The sequence below is a fragment of the Arvicanthis niloticus genome, chromosome 16, assembly GCF_011762505.2.
Source record: "Arvicanthis niloticus isolate mArvNil1 chromosome 16, mArvNil1.pat.X, whole genome shotgun sequence".
NCBI lineage: Eukaryota > Metazoa > Chordata > Mammalia > Rodentia > Muridae > Arvicanthis > Arvicanthis niloticus.
Window position 1 is genome coordinate 19,419,073 of NC_047673.1, and position 17,471 is coordinate 19,436,543.

At 44.2% G+C, this 17,471-nt stretch overlaps 1 protein-coding gene across 2 annotated transcripts; it reads right to left on the reverse strand.

Moving 5' to 3' along the window:
- Positions 1-2,813: 2,813 nt before the first annotated feature.
- Positions 2,814-12,792, reverse strand: Chrna6 (cholinergic receptor nicotinic alpha 6 subunit). 2 transcript variants are annotated; one of them, XM_034520108.2, is made up of 6 exons: positions 12,434-12,792; positions 10,009-10,148; positions 7,488-7,532; positions 6,486-6,595; positions 5,399-6,377; positions 2,814-4,119 (listed from the first exon to the last, which is right to left on the reverse strand). In XM_034520108.2, exons 1-6 carry the CDS (start codon positions 12,510-12,512, stop codon positions 3,988-3,990), a joined length of 1,485 nt encoding a protein of 494 aa, XP_034375999.1. In that variant the 5' UTR covers positions 12,513-12,792; the 3' UTR covers positions 2,814-3,987. The 2 variants fall into 2 exon arrangements, with proteins under 2 accessions (XP_034375999.1, XP_034376000.1); XM_034520109.2 differs by lacking the exons at positions 10,009-10,148; positions 12,434-12,792 and adding an exon at positions 8,091-8,140.
- Between the last annotated feature and the right edge of the window lie 4,679 nt (positions 12,793-17,471).

The window sequence follows — 17,471 nt, forward strand, 5'->3', positions numbered from 1 at the left end:
ACGGATGTGCCTTCTGATATTCTAGGAGACACAATCTCACTGCAAACTCCCTGACTTTCTGACTTCCTCCCTCTTTGGTAAAGACCCAGAGTTTTCAGCATGAGAGTGTTTTGTAGGTGTGTCAATTGGGACTGGGCTTCATCACTCTGCATTTTGATTGGTTGTGGTTTTCGGTCTGTTGTAAAGAGACGTTTTCTTGATGAGGGGTGAAGCTTACACTTATCTGTGGGCGGAAGGACAAATGTTTACAGAATGTTTTAGAGATTATGCTGACTTGGAAAATTAGTGTTGTGATTCTTCTCCAGTAACCATGACTTCACTAGCACTGTGTAGTTAGCTAGGTTTTCAGCACCAGGCATTATTTTCCTCTTGTTGAATGGGCTTTAAGTCCAACTTGAGAGTTGTTGGTTACCACCACGGTGTGCATGCCACTACTGAACCTTTAGGGTTTTCATGGCTTGCTCATCATTGATGTGGTTCATAGATGTCATAGCTAGGTAGGAGTGTTGGTTGTCCTCATCTTTGGAGGCTTCCATGGCAACTTCTGGATACCAGAAGTGTTTAGTTGGATTATCCACATGGCTTTCTGTTGTGTGGCCTGTCCCAACATCTCCAGCTCTGTGCATCATTTTCAGTGGGCACCTTGAAAGAATTCTTACACGAGAACATTTCCAAAGTAGAATTGTCACGTTTAACAAAACAATTAATTGAAGTTTTTCTGCTTCAGACTTTAGCTTTGCAGTTAGCTGTCTAGAACAGGACCTGGGGCAGGGTTGTATTGTAATGCCTCCTAAGTTCATTTCAGTCTCTTCCTTGGCAATGGTTTTCAAGGGAGAACTAACTCTGCTACCACCAAGAATGTCCCCACCTTTTCATTTCTGAGTTTGCTTGCTTCAGATGTCATTTTGCTTGTTCCTTTGTCCTTTGAATTTCCTCTAGTCTAATGTGACAACAGTGATCCTGACTGTACCTCTGCGTTCATGTCATTGGCTGGAATACGTCACAGGAATGTAAACCCACTTTGCGCCTACAAGCACTCATGCTCTCTAGCTGCCATGTCATTCTTGTTATGATTAATTACAGAGTGTAGATGGTGTCAGTTTGATGTCATCACTGTGTCTAATAGTAAGCTGGGTAGCACAGCTTGTGGCCAAGGTACACAGTCAGCTTATACTACCCATGGTCTTGGACCTGGTAAAGATAGTAACTAATTAAACACATAGACCACTGTAAATTCCAGAGTACAATGTTGAGATAGACCTTTTGATTGCCTCAAAGTTCTATCTCTGAAGTAAGTGGTATTGTGTATTAAAATGAGTTCACTTAATTATGATGACAGCTATTTCTCTTTAACCTGACATGTAGTTTCTTCTTCACTATACTTTCTGTTCAGTATGCCAATAAAATAACAGTGAAAATAAAAGTGGAATTAGATCTTTGTCTCATGGCTATAGTCTTTGAACAATCATCAAAGAGCAGCTAATGCGGATCCTCAAGGCTCTGCAGGAAATCAGCTCAGTCCACCGCAGAGTCAGACATAACCAGAGCACTTGAAGGTGGCCTCTGCCTTGGTCTGCAAGGGGGATTCAGACATACCTGAGGATTCAGCAGTCAAAGCACTTACTATACAAGGAAGAAGACTGGAGTTTGGATGCCTGGAGCACAGGTAGATGTCAGGTTGGTATGACAGCTTGCCTGTAACTCCAGCCTTAGGAAGCAGACATGGGTCAACCTTGGAACAAGCTGGTAGTAGACTAGCCAGCCATGATAGTGAACTTTGTTTTGACTGAGAGGCCTCAATGAATGAGGTGACTAGTGACCAAGGAATGTTCTAAAAATTAAAAGCCTTGAATGTGTATTTCACAATGTATTTAATGTTCCTTTATAGATTTTCAGTCTATACTTTCTTCCATCATTCTGAATAAATGTTGTGACTTCATTTCCACCCCCAAACATGGTAATTGCTAGGTAATTTCTATGAAGCTGAGCCAGAAAATATGAAGTATTATCAAGCATTAAAGAACACCCAAGCACGAGGCATTCAGATGTGTTTCCTCTGGTCCCTGCTTAAGGTCAATTTTAACTTTCTTTCTTACAATGCAATTCACAAAATGTGTATGCTAACATTTGATGGAGAATTTGTTTGCACAGCATATGAGGAACTTGTATAACTCAACAACACAAATGTCCTCACTAAAAAAGAAAAAAAAAAAAAGACTAACCCCACAGGCCACATGGTTGGCCACCCCAATCTACAAGAGGATGGAGGTACCACCTAAGGCATATACCTGGTATAGCTAGACCACTATTATAGCACAGGCTAAGGTGGCTCCCAACCTGCCAAGGATGTGAGAAGACTTGTGTACTTAGCATCCCTGAGGATCTCATAGATCCTTTTTTTTTTTTTTTAATATTGCCCAGTATAAGCCAGATCATATCAGGTCACTCATCATAAAGCTACCCAGTCAGAGGCATTGCTGCCTCTGCAGCCTCATCCTGAAAGGGGACCAGGTATCTATTTCTCAAGGATGATATTCCATCATCCAGGCCTTGGCAAATGTTGCTGATATTGTATTGAGACAACAGGATTAGAAGATAAAACTGAACCGTGAAATTAACTATGTTCATGAACAAGGACTTGCTAGGAGAGAAAAACTGGAACTGAAAACAGCACCCCTCCCCCACCCCTTTTTTCACGAGCAGCTCTTTAAATATCTCTGTAGGTTGTCACAGCCACACAAACGGAGTGGAACGCAACACAATTCCCACTGTTCTCCCACTCAGAAAAGGAATTGCTCCAAATGGCACAAGACTAAAAATTCATATCAACTTTATTTCATCTCCATGCAGTGAGCTATCGAAGTGCACATGGGAAAAGACTCTACAGATACCTATTTGAAACACAGGAGTGGCTTCCTTCAGGTTTGCCCAGTTAGTTTCTCTCATTTGGGTTGCTCTAGCTCTATTCTCCACTACCTGATCCTGCAGATCATCACATCTATGGCTTTTCTAAAAGGCTGGAACTTTACAAGGGAACGACTCTATGTTACCCCTTGTAGCACCTAGTGTAGTACTGGAGCCAGCCAAATATCCTGCCAGGACGATACTGCAGTGGTTTGGATAACCCCGAGGACATGTGCTAGAGTCTGATTCCTCCACACTTTTGGGAGGTAGTGGAGCTTCTAGGATGGTAGGCCTTGTAGGAAGATGTGAAGCCATTGGAGTGTGCTTGTGAGAGGAATATGGACACTCCAGAGTCTTCCTCTCTTTTTGCTTTCTTTGTAGCTATCATTAAGTGGACAGCTGTTCTCTACTAGGCATGATGCTTTGCCTCATCAAAGGATCGGAGGCAATGGGGCCTAATGGTCATAGGCTTCAACACCATGAGCTCATATGAATGTCATTCTTTGATGTCTATCATCTCAGTGATTTTCACACTGACAGAAAACCAAGCGTATCACGAATTGAATAGTCTTCTAAGAGAGATGCTATCTGCTTTCTTCTTTGGCCATTGCCCGTGTCAGGTAATAGTGTGAGCTACATCACAGAGACATGCACAAGAAAGTAGGGTCCAGTAGCAGACAAGTGTGTTGCAAGTATCAGCAGTGTTCCCGAGTTTCTCAGTAGCCATACACATCATTGCAATAAGCAGCAGGAGCTTCAGATACAAGCCAATCACCTTTCTGAGTGGACTGACGCTGACTGTGGGACTTAGCTCTGTGAAGGGCTGTCTATTTTTCTCGAAACAAAGCATGCAAAACATAGAGAAGTTGACTCAGTCCTCCTAGCCTAGGACCACTGGCAGCTTTGGGCTCCAAGGTTGCAAACACCCAGTGCAATGAAGACACATATTCAGGCTCCTAAGGCTGCAGCAATGCCCACCCCCTTCTTGTCTTGATTTAGGAGACTGCAAACTTGGCTTTTCCCTGTTGTAACTAGAAAAAAAAATACATCTACAAGATTCAGAAGGCAAAAGGAAAATACCAACTATGACTTTCCTGTGTTCCCAAGCAGTGGTTGTAGAAATAACCCCACAGTTCCAAAGACACAGACGATTATAAACACCCACAGGAAGACTCTGTCCACCACCATGGCCATGTATTGCCAGTCATCTTCTACCTGAAATGCAAACAAAAGATCAAGGCTAGCTTTAAATATCAAGACCATAGGAAGACATGCTTTGTTTTATGAATATTTTTTCAAAGTAATTATCTCCAATCCTTTCAAAAAATCAGTTATTGCTATTAGGTTTGCCTGCCCGTCTGTGTGTCCTATGTGGGTCCCATTTTCTAAGGGTGGTAGGTGTACATCATTGGTGCCTCATAGAGATGGCTATGGACTGTGCTAAAGACTTTTGTGACCCTTTTCCTGTGATAAGGGTCCTTTCTTGTCTTCTGGGACACTCCCCACAAAGTATCTGCTTGAGAGTCTTGTCCCATGTGCACCAGGAGAGCCTGGCTCTTTAGGAAATCTGACTATGAAACAGTGAGAGGACAGGCCAGGGAATGTGGGGTACGGCTGGGGATCCCCTGCACAGGAATTTGCAGCCTCTAGGCCTCCAAGGGATGCTAACATGGAGAGTTTATTGCAAATCTGGAATCGTTCCAGTTCCAAACTTCTGGACTTCTGCTGTGGTCTCTGTGGGTTGGGTATTAGAGGACCTGCCTGGCCTGATAAATCAACAGTGACTGTATTTCCTACATTCTAAAAGATGCCAGCCTGGATGTGAGCTCACTGGTCATTGGTGTCCTGTGACATGTGTTATGACAGGCATTCTTAGTGTCTCCTAGTGTATCTACAAGGGTGATGTTGGGGGTCCTGATATTCTTTCCTTGTGGTTACAGATGTTGGGTCTAGCGCAGCCAAGATAGAACATAGAATTAGTAAGTAATAACTTGGCATTATTGGTGGGAGGTTTATTCACAGTGTGAAGGTTAGGCAGTAGCCCAGCTATTGTGCTGTATAAAGCATATTAAAATATAATGGCCATGTGTGTGTCTTTCAATTGGGAACATAAACCATTGGGGGCGGGTAGTAACCCACTGCTGGGATTTTTATTAATAATTATTTCTAGTCTCTCTTTCCACCCTCACTTTGTTCAATGTGTTGGAGGCTTGTTCCATGAGGCAAGCTTGTCCTGCATGTGTGTTGTAGCTAGATCTCTCTGTAAGTAAATGCAGGCTGAAGGTTTGTTGTAGGGCTACATACATCGTCTCACTATAGCTCCCTGAAGTCTAACCCAGGTCCCTCAAGGCTGCAGGACAGTAGAGCTGGTCTTAGCTGATGTTGCCTGACTGTTCCACAGATGTAACTCCCACTGCTGCTTTGACTAGTCTCCAAAGTGCCTGTAGGCCTGCTAGGGGTGCAGCTGGCTGGAGAAAAGGGGTCCATTTTTTACCTCCTTTGTTTCATTCTGGCTCTTCATGTTTTCTGCTATGAATTGAACACTATCGATCACATCTTCAACATCGGGCAGGTGCTCTGAATTCTCTGCCACCCACTGTGAAGGCTGCTGGCTTAACCTTCTCTTGCCAGGCACTATGTCACTTGATTTTTGGCAGTGGCGGCATTCCTTTAGAAGTTTGGGTTCTCCTCGATGAGTAAACTTGACCTTGGCAGGCCTCTTGGTATGGCTTTTGGGGTCTTTAACACCACCTGCCTCCTTCGTTTTGTCCAGAGGTCTCCTCATCATCAGAATCGAAGGGAAGACCTGAAGGAAGACGGTCTTCACCCACTTGGGCATGGTATGCGTTGCTGGGGTCCTGTAGTGTATGTTCAGCACAAACACAGTCACCACAATGGACAGTGTGACAAAGATCATGGTGAACAGTAGATACTCACCCACCAGTGGGATCACGAGAGACGTGGATGGGATGGTCTCTGTAATCACCAGCAAAAAGACAGTCAGAGAAAGCAGAACCGAGATGCAAAGAGTCACTTTCTCGCCACAGTCAGAAGGAAGGTAAAAGACCAGCACGGTGAGAAAGGAGATGAAGAGGCATGGGATGATGAGGTTGATGGTGTAAAACATGGGCAACCTCCTGATGTAGAAGGAGTAGGTTATATCTGTGTAAATCTCTTCGCAGCAGTTGTACTTAATGTCGTGCTTGTAGCCAGAGGCGTCGACAATTTCCCATTCACTGTTTTCCCAAAAATCGTTCATGTCCACTTTAGAGCCAATGATGAGAAGGTCGATTTCAGCCTTGTCGTAAGTCCAGGAGCCAAACTTCAGGGAGCAGTTTTGATGATCAAACGGGAAGAAGGTGATGTCCATCGGACAAGAACTCTTAAAGATGGCTGGCGGGGTCCAGGTTATCTCACCATCGTACTTGAGAAGAGCTTTGGTCTTGCCTTCGACCTGGAAGTCGCCAACAGCACTGGAAGCAAAACCACACACTGTTAGCAGCACTGTGTGTCCCTTTGGCGTGGGTCACCAGGGCCAAGGATTTTAAAAACCAACCATGGATCTGTCTAGACGCACATACTTGTTATACAGAACAATGTCTGGCTTCCAGATGTTGTCTGCTGGGACGCGAAGCGTCTCGATGCCGTCATACTCTGTTGGATCCCAGCGCAATCTGTAGTCCTTCCAGATCTAAAAGAAATGGAGCTTTTGTTTTGGTGGAGGTGGTTTTACCTTGTTTTAGCATGTGTTAAATTGGTTCTTTAGCAATTTCATACATATAATTTGGGTATCCTGATTAGTCTCCAGCTGCCCTCTCTGAACCCCATCTTAACCCCTCTTTCCCCCTTCCCCCCTACAAATCCATTTCACTTTAAAAAATAGACACAAATCCCTTTGGAAAAAGGATTCATAACTTTCCTCAAATGTTTATATTGGTTCTATAATTTTCTTGATTAAAAAGTAAGATATTTTTAACGAATATATCCATTTCTATCAAAAGTAGGGAATTTTATCCATGGGCACAGGGGGCTAAATAGCTAGGCTGATTTTGGCACATCTGTATCATGCTAACTGGCTAAACTTTCACAACGTGTTTCATGGACTATGTTTAAATTGGAGTAGTAACTCATTTTTACTGACAAAAATCATAATTTGTATGCATGAGGATGAATCTATTGCAAATACCATGTACACCATTTGGACTTTTAAGAGCAGAGACGGTATAATTTGTAAAAGCCAGTTGGTGGTGATGTAACATATGTTCTCATTCTCCAGACCTCAACCCACTGACCTGCTGAAGCTATCAAAGAGGAAAGATAGCACCAGACTTCAGTAAGTGATAGGCAGAGAACTGAGAGCATTAAGTAGAAAGGCCAGAGGGCTCCGTGTCAGACACCAGACTCTGCCCATGTGCTGCCTGTATTTAAGCTAGCTGCAACCAGAGCTGAGCCCAAGGATTAGGAGACAGCAAGGCAAAGGTTATTCTTCATCTATCATAGGTTGGGGAGTGGAAAGGGTAACGCTGGTGGCTTTATCACCGAGTGGGCACATTCTGCCGCCATCCAAAGGAGAAGACACATACGTGACGCAGCCACAGATTGGTCTCCATAATCTGGTTGACTTCATCCTGGGAGGGAGAAATAATATTTTTAGTCTTCCATGTGCTTGACTCAAGAATGACAGCTAAAAATAGACAAATCTCAGTTCTCTGTGCTAATGAAGGCAGGCATGAAGATCAGGAGGACTGAATGAAAGCTATTTGACTGTAACAGAAATCTGGGATGTGCACACTTGTCCCTGCTCTGTTGACTTAGAAATGACATATGCCCTTAAAATACTGCTCAAAGAGCATTCGGATTTTACCTCCTCTGTGAACCTTTTCTCATCACCCTGACCCATAAAGCCCTTTGGATGCATGAAAGGAACAGGGAAGAGGGCAGAGGTTCAGGGATGATGGAGAGGAGAGTCCTGTAGGTGGTGACAGGTACTCACTATTTTTACATACGCCCCATGACCTTTCCTCAAAGAAGCCTAGGATGTCCCGTGTGCATTTGCCCTGGGATCCAAACTGAAACAGCAGTTTAGCTAACATGTAAGTTTGCCATTTGAAACCAGCTATTCATTCCCTCTGTGTTTCCTCTCTCAACCCAAGGGACCTTTAGTCACACAGGACACTCCTACTTACCCAGTGACTACTGTGTTCCAGAGTTACACTCAGTTACAAAGTGAAGAAAGCTCCTGCCTTCATGTGGTCTTAGCTGTTGGCCGGGAAGACACAGAGCTAATAATAAATGCACATACACACATCACACACATCATGATATAACAAGAGGGGTGGAGTGGTTCATGTGTGCATGCACACATCTGTTTTATATATGAGTCAAAGAAGGAGTCTCTGAGGAGGTACTGTCCAAGCAGCCCCTGAAGTGACATGGTGGTACATAGGCATTCCCTGTCACCATCTTCAGTACAAATGATACTTAAGTGACCACTGATCCTCAGCAGGAAAGCTACCAGAGACACACCTAGGTGACAGATAGGTCACAGCACAATAGCTTGAGTATTAATGGTAGGTTCTTAGCAGTCAGCAGGAGATTCCAAAATCTTACTTCCCAAGATAACTGAGGCCCCTGTAGGAGGAAGGAACCCAGTGTTGTTGAGGTTTCTATGCAGAGCTCCGACAGCAGCTCTCCCCAGTCCACTGAGCTGCTCCTTGGGCTCCACTCTTTCTCCCAGTGGTTACTGCTACCCACCCTGGAGAGGTCCAGAGACAATGCCAAGCTTCACCCTGCCAGTGGGTCATGTGGAGCCAACATAGACCCTGGGATTTGTAAAGTCAACAAAAAGACTTAGAGAGATGGGACATGCACAGCTTCATAGTGATCCCCTCTTGATCAAGACCCTCTGGTACTGAGTCACCTTGGATCTGCAGGGTCTAACAGAAGCTGAGTAAGCATATTTACTTGCTGTTAGTTAAAACTGGGTAGGCTCTGCTGCCTCAGTTCCGTGAGGTCTTAGACGTAACCGGCCTAAGCCCCACACATTATTCAAAACCTGATTTCTCTTTGGGCTAGTTCACTATGTTCAGGGAGTTGACACTCATTATCAATACCGTGCTTAACAGGTCTGCCTCCCTTGAGACCCTTTCCGTGGGTTGGATAAGCTCTGTGTGGTGTATATTCATGAGGAACACATGCCCTTGGAGGTGTTAGAAAATGTCGTGGATCAGGATCTAGTCTGGAAAGTCATAGTCTTCATGCAACTCCAGACCATTTCAGTAGACATTGAGCTCACTGAGCCCTGATGGAGGAAGAGGAGCAGGAGGAGCCAGAGACACACTTCCACACCACAGCCTTGGAACCATTAGCCTAGACCTCTTTATTGGGAAAATATTAGTAGACACCCAGGTGAATAATTTTGAATCATGATTTCAAATGCATGAGTTTCTGGAAAAGCTGCAATAAACTGGGAGATATGGTGTGATGGCTTGTATATGCCCAGCCTAGGGAGTGACACTATTATAAGCTGTGGCCCTGTTAGAGTAGGTGTGACCTTGTTGGAGTAGGTGTGTCACTGTGGGTGTGGGCTTTAAGACCCTCATCCTAGCTGCCTGGAAGCCAGTATTCTGTTAGCAGCCTTCAGACGAAGATGTAGAACTCTCAGTTCCTCCTGCACCATGCCTGCCTGGATGCTGCCATGTTCCATTCTTGATGATGATGGACTGAACCTCTGAACCTGTAAGCCAGCCCCAATTAAATGTTGTCCTTGTAAGAGTTGTCTTGGTCATGGTATCTGTTCACAGCAGTAAAACGCTAACTAAGACACATGGCTTAGAAAGGGTATTGTACATAATTTACCTCACTTTGAGCCTCTCTTCCACTTGCCTTCATGTCTTCGATTCATAATCTGACTCTGAAAGGATGTCTAATCATGCAAAGCCTGAACAAAGATGACATGATGCAGGGCCAGGAAAGACCCTTCACATGTAATCCTGCCCTCACATTAAGTTGTACGATAGAGTTCTGTGCTTATCAGGTGCCCAGAGTGCAAGAATGTTGGGAACTCAGCCCTCTGGGAACACGGCAGGAATCTGAGGCACTCACCACATTGGCCAGCTGCGTGATTGCCAATTCGAAATGCACCGTGACGGGATCGGAAACATTCTCCACTGGCCGGATGAAGCGGTTGTAGTGAGCAAACAGTGTGTGGAAGAGCTGTTCTTCAGACGCACAGCCTGTACTGCCTGCGAAGCCAGACCACAAGAAAGCATGAGGGAGGTGCTGTGGGATGCTGTAATCTGGCTCCTCTCCTGGTCCCAAGCCTAGTGTCTTAGTGAGAGAATCTCATCACTGTACCAGCTAGGCCTACTCCTACCTGTACTAGGGCAGCTTGACCCCACCCCTTATAGCTTTGTTTGCTCTGTCTCACAGATAACTACACAGGCCTCTCAGAACTAGAATAACGGCCACAAAGAGATCCCAAGGAGACTGCCTGTTGAAGTCAAAGGTACTGTAAATATCATGGGATAGAAAGCCATGAGGAGGAGCAGAGACTGAAGCAAAGGCCATCCAGAGACTGCCTTACCTGGGGATCCATCCCATATACAGACACCAAACCCAGACACTACCGCAGATGCCAAGAAGTGCTTGACAAGAGGAGCCTGATATAGCTGTCTCCTGAGAGGCTTTGCCAGATCCTGACCAATACAGATATGGATACTCGCGCAACCAACCATTGAACTGATTGCAGGGTCCCCAATGGTTAGAAAAAGGACTGAAGGAGCTGAAGGGGTTTGCAATCCTATAGGAAGAACAATAATACCAACCAATCAGACCTCCCAAATTCCCAGGGACTAAACCACCAACCAAAGCGTACACAGGGGGTACCCATGGCTCCAGCTGCATATGTAGCAGAGGATTGCCTTATCTGGCATCACTGGGAGGGGAGGCCCTTGGTCCTGTGGAGGTTTGATGAGCCAGTACAGGGGAACACTAGGCTGCTGAGGCAGGAGTGGATGGGCAGGTGAGGGAGCACCCTCATAGAGGCAGGGGGAGGAAGGAGGGGGTGGGGACTTGTGGAGGGGAAACTGGGAAGGCGAATAACATTTGGAATGTAAATAAATAAAATAACCGATAAAAAAGTGTTCCAGACAGCTAACAGCAAACAAACAAACAAACAAACGCCACGAGGAAGAATATTTTTATGTCACTAAACACAAATCCAGCTGGGATTCTGGAGGTATGTCTATAACTGGCAAGCCCTTCTGCTGGAACCCTCACCAAGCAAACACAACATCTAACCATTGCCTCAATCTTCAAAGGTTACACCCTTTAGAAAAACAAATGTTGGAATCATGCACTTTTAGATTTGTGAGAAGGGAAAGTTCTTAAAGTAAATTCACTTATCCTTTAAAAGCAATTGGAAATTGGTTCTCTGTACCACTTTAGCCATTCAATTCTGTGTCTCCAATTCTTAAAGAAAGCATTAGTTTCTTGCCTACAATATGCACGACTCACTTCTCAACACCTCCACGGAAATACTTTTCTAAAGTTTGTTTTGTATAATTCAAATTTGACTCCATGAATATTATTCTCTGAATTTCCCCAGAGAGAGAGAGAGAGCGAGAGAGTGAGAGAGCAAGAAGAGAAAGGGTGAGAAAAAGAATGAATGAGAGAGAGAAAGAAAAAAGAGAGAGAGAGAGAGAGAGAGAGAGAGAGAGAGAGAGAGAGAGAGAGAGAGGAATGAATGGGCTTGAAAGACAAACAGGCAAAATGGACAGAGTAACTGCTGTGTCCCTCAGTGAAGGTGCTTCGTGCATCCATTTGGAAATGCTAAATGCTAGGATGCCATCAGGAAAGAAAACTTTGACATGTCCCCTGTCATTCTCTTCAGTGTAATTAACCAGGAAGAAAACATTGCTTCAGACGATAGTGAGAAACTCTTCTGGCTGCTGTTACTATTTCCTTCCTCTGAGGCTCTGGCGGACTTCATTATCAGACCCCCCTGAAACCTTATAGTGGGATGTGTGTACATGTGTGCCTGTTCTCGTGTGTGTGTGTGTGTGTGTGTGTGTGTGTGTCTGATCAGTGCAGCAGCTGGGTCTGAGTCAACTTTTAAAACCAGCAGCTCACTCTTAGTATAGACAATGAGACAGGTTCCCCAAATGAGGACCATTGCATATATTGGTAGCGTTCACAGGCTGAATAATAAGTACCCGCTAACAAATTACCATTTAAAAAATGTATTACATTTATTATCAATAAGTAAATGGAGCACACTGACAGCATAAATGGCTACAAAAGCAGATGATTTTGTATGTTAATTGGAAAACATATTTTAGTTAGAAAGATGAAATATGACTTATATAGTATATTTCAATGTTTTTCCTACCTTACTTTCCAAATCTTATCTCTTAGGTTAAACCTAACTAATGAAAGTCCTCTAATTATTTGGATCCAGACAAGATGAGAAAGGAGAGGAGATGCACATAACTAATTATGTTCCAGGACATAAGCTGCAGCAACTCACCTTTAAAGAAAGCCAAGAATCCAGATATCCACAGACACAAACCCCAGTGAAGGCATCCCTGGTCCCAGCCGTTCAGCATGATAAAAGCACCCGAATTCCAATTTCTACATAGAGGGCTGTGAAAAACGCAGCTGCCGGTCAGCTGCAAGAATCAGATCATGAAAGCGTCAGGAAGCTTCTGGAAGTTCACACAGATCTTCTTCTGTGAAGTGAAAATGCAGGACATCACACAGCTGCTTCCTGCATCCCAGGCTGAAACAGATGTGAAGGGCAAGGAGAGCCAACACTGCTTTCCTTGCTGCCTCAGCTGGCTGTCACATGTCCCGTTACCCTAGACCTCTGTGCAGGGAAGATGAAGAAAGGCAGGCAGAGACACTAGGCAGACAGGCCCCTTAGAGACCTGGCGCCTTGCCCACTAGTCTTTAGGGTAGCGGTTTTCAACCTTCCTAATCCTGCATCTCTTTAATACGGTTCTTCATGTTGTGGTGACCCCCCAAAGCATAAAATTAGTTCGTTGCTACTTCACAGCTGTAATTTTCTACGGTTGTGAATCATAATGTAAACATCTGTGTTTTCTGATGGTCTTAGGTGACTCCTGTGAAAGGGTCATTTGACCTCAAGGGATGGAGACCCAGAGGTTGAGAACCCCTGCTTTAGTGGACTAAGCACATCATATTTACTTGACTCCTGTTACAGGTAAACTTCACACTTACCCATTAAAGCATACCCACTCAGTTTGCTGTTTCACTGAGGCTTAGCGGTTAGGAATCTGTCTGAAATATTTCTAGTTTCTCTCTTCATAGGGATTGTTTACAGGGCGCTTTTGCGTCTGCTTCAGTGTTCTAAAGCCATTTCTCCATGTATCTCACTCTTCTGAGTGCTGTGACCCTGATCGAGAGAGAGGTCAAATGTCAAAGACTGAGGGAGACAGCCATCATTGAATAATTTCCTATTTGATTATCTGGGGTTGACTGGGTCTTTGCCATTTCCCCCTTTTTTCTTTGTAGCTGTGGCACTAATAGGGTTCTGGTTTGCCGGGTATTTGGGTTAGATTTAAGCACCATTTAAAGAGGAAGCAGGATGGAGTATCTTAAGGTATTCTCAGTCCAAGAGTTTAGGAGGTCACTTCAAATGCCATACAGTTTGCACACTGGCAGGGTTAGAGGGTCAATCTCCCTCCAAGTCTTCCATACTGGCTGGTCTTATGTGTCAACTTGACACAAGCTGCAGTTATCAAAGGGAAAGGAGCCTCCTTTGAGGAAATCCCTCCTGAGATTCAGCATTTTCTCAATTAGTGATCAAAGGGGGAGGGCCCAGTCCATTGTGGGTGGTGCCACCCCTGGGCTGGTGGTCCTGTGTTCTATAAGAAAATGAGTTGAACAAGCCAGGGGAAGCAAGCCAGTAAGCAGCACCCCTCCATGGCCTCTGCAGCAGCTTGTGCCTCCAAGTTCCTGCCCTGTGTGAGTTCCTGTCCTGACTTCCTTTGGTGATGAACAGCAATGTGGAAGTGTAAGCTGAATAAACCCTTTCCTCCCTAACTTGCTTCCTGGTCACGATGTTTTGTGCAGGAATACAAACTCTGACTAAGACAACCTCTTAGGCTCTTAGCAACAGAAGAGGAACTCATACATGTTTGGCACAAACTCAGACAGAGCAGCAGGCAGGCTCCTTTCAAGAGGTCACCTTACATGCCATTCCAGTTCACCCTTAGCAGGTAGGCTTTTGTCTCTTCCTGAAGTGCCACAGGGTTTCCAGAGAACCTGAGGTAATACAAAATAAGTCATGAGGACATTTTGCTATGATGGATCTCATACCCTGAATCAGGTGGGCTCTTTCCCAAGGTGCACATTTTAGCTTCTGAGTTTCTAATGGGCACGCATTGTAGTCTCAAGAGAACAGTGCTTCAAAACCATGTGTGGTTTCCTGGCTGACTGAATGCTTCTCTTTACTCCAGCAACCTGTTCTTGAGTCACTGATAGATCTTTCAAGTGGGGAGCAAGGAACTTGGGTTTGTGGTTAAAGCTCTTCTTCTTACTCAGGTGAAAAGGAAACAGAATTGGTGTATAATTCCCTGGGAGTCACAGAAATATGAAATGGCAAACCTTGGAGCAGGGCAGGCACAATTGGTTTCATTGTCCTTAGACACATCAAATCATCCCTTTTTTATTTAAAAACTAAAAGTAATCTGAAGGCCAAGGATGCTGTTGAGTTGGGAGAGCACTTGCCCAGCATGCAACAGGCCCCGGACACAATCTGTAGCACTGTATAAACTGGGTGGGGAGGTACTCATCTGTAATCCCAGAAATCTTGTGGTGGAAGCAGGAATGTCAGAAGTTCAAGGTCATCCTTAGCTATACAATGAACTTCAGTCTAGCCTTGGATGAGTGTAAATGAAGCTGTGCCTCACTAAACAAAAAGCAAATAAAACAAATGAATAAAACATTCTGATCTGGGAATTGTGATGCACTCTGGAGGCAGAGAGAAGGAACGTCTTGTATTTGAAGATAGCAAAGGTTACTCAGAGTCTGGGGATACAGTCCAAGGTAAGATGCTGGAGAGTGGAAGAATCCGGTTTCCATCCCCAATGGAGAGAGAGAGAGAGAGAGAGAGAGAGAGAGAGAGAGAGAGAGAGAGAGAGAGAGAAACAAAATTGAATGCAGTCTCAGAGCTAATGTATTAGAAAATTGGAAAGTAAGTGTTCTAGAGAATAATTGTTTTGTATGCTTCTTGTTTTTATCATAAAAGCTAAGTTTAATTGGAAGCATTTCCTGGGTTGAAAAGTAACATTTGTTAGCAGGAAAATATTGTTATAAAAGTGTTATAAGACTTTTCCTGCTTGTAAAACGCACATCATAACTTCCCCCTAAAAATAAAAAAGATTTTGGCATGCTATAAAAAATAGATGCATGCTTCTTTTTTTTTTTTTAAACACAGATTTAAATTTCATGAGTGAACCTTCAGAGAACATCTGTTCAACTGTCAGTTCTCTTTAACCCCAAAATAAGAATAATAGCTATCTGTCAAGAAGAGCACATAAAAGCATGACATACATGTATTAGCTATGACTCACCCCATGTTGATATAACATTATCAATAATATAATGGACTCTTGTGCTGTGTAAAGTACCCTCCCATGTTGAGCTTCATGTGTTCCATGTCTTCAGTAGCAATTCACCTCCACCACTCTGAACATGTCTACCACATGCATGGAAAACAAGCATTAACAATTTGAATATTCAAACATAATTAATTTAGGGGAGCAGAAGAAACTCTAAATTGCTAACTGGTAATCACAGAAGGAGGTCAAAAGGTCTCTATTAGGCCCATCTTTTATCTACTATATCTTAAGACAAAGGGAGAGCCTGAGGCACAGCAGCGGGTTAAAGCAAAGAGCCATCACCATGGTGAGAACAGTAAGCACTGGTGACAATCCTCAGCACCCCTGTCTGCCAGCCACTACATTAGTCCTCTTAATTCTCTCTGTTAATTCCCCAGTCATGACTCATTGTGAGGCAAGACTTCATTTTTGGAAGTCAGGACAGTGACAATCCCAGAGGATAAGTGACTTTCCTGAAGCCCATCAGAGCTGGGAAGTGGCCGAGCTAGAATTCCAACCTGGATCCACCTACAACTAACAAACACTTTGAATCCTCTTGAAAGGCTTTTAAAGCATAAATACTTTATAGAGTGAGTGTGCTTCAGAGTCCTTTCTGAACTGGGTCAATGTTGGCACCACCTCCCTTTTCCTTCCCCTTGGATCCTCTCCTGTGCACAGAGCTGTGGAAGGCAGGGCTGATGAGAAGATGGAGCTGGACCCTGCACATAATGCCAGGGAAGAAACCTCAGCCAGGGGTGTCTAGTCCCAGACAGGCAGACTCTGAACTCAAGGAGAACAGTGGGTACAGGCACAACTAAGTGTGGTTTTCTCTTTGCGTTGCTAGGGATGGAAGCCAAGGTACATTCTCCATCTGAGCCACACACAGCTATCAGTGATTTGTTATCCCTGCCATGGGCACCACTCAGCAACTTCCAGTGCAGGACATACTCTAGTGGAGATGATTTCCAAGACAAGACTCTGGGAATTCTGGAACTCCATTCCAGCCTCTTCTCTCTTTGCAGAGAAAATTTCTGGGGTCTTCAACATACAAATAAATGTACATGAGCTGTAAGTCTCCTGATGTTGAAACAATTTTATTACCATTGTACCAGGAACCAGGAACTCAGTGAAATAAAATTTAACTCCACTGCAGGAGTTCTTGCTTTGTGATTGGAAATGAGAAAACTATACCAAGTCCTGTTGATTTCCTAGGCCCTGTAATAAATCACCACAAATTTGGTGGGCAAATACCACAAAGTGCTGTGATTTCAGAGCTCTGAGGCTAAAAGTTCAAAATGCAGGTGTTAGCAAAGCCAGACTTTCTAGAAAGCTCTAACAGAAAATCCTTCTTGTCTTTTCTAGCTCTTGATGACGTCAGGTGTGCCTTGTCTTACAGTTTCCTAATTCAAACCTCTGCATCTGTAACTACAGGGCTTAGTCTGTACACCACCTCATTTTTCTCTGTTCCTTCCAAGGAAGGTAGGGGTTGGATTTAGAGCTGTGGACTCAGAAATGCTGTTTCTGCAGCTCCGGGGTCTGGTTCAGGCTACTGAATCTTTAAAGCTTAGTGGCTAATCCTGGTACCCATGGTCAGCTCTGTCTATCTGGGGAGAAACTTCTTCCAGAGAGCTGGAGAAGGTTTGCATGTAGCTCATTCACAGCGGGTCTCTGTGATATTATAGATTTTGACATTTCTGGGACATACCTGTCTCTGCCAATTTGTGTATCCTAAAACAGAACTGTGAGAGAAACGCTGAGGTTGTGATGTGGGTGCCATGTTCCACGTGAAACAGCCCAGTGAGCACCGGGGTGAATACTGCAGTGTTCTTGGTGTTCTGACAAATGTGGAAATGTGGTCAGAGAGGGCACACATTCATTTCTCAAGCTCCCATTGGACATTCACAAAAATTGAGCTTTGGTTATAATTTTAAAAAAGTTTCA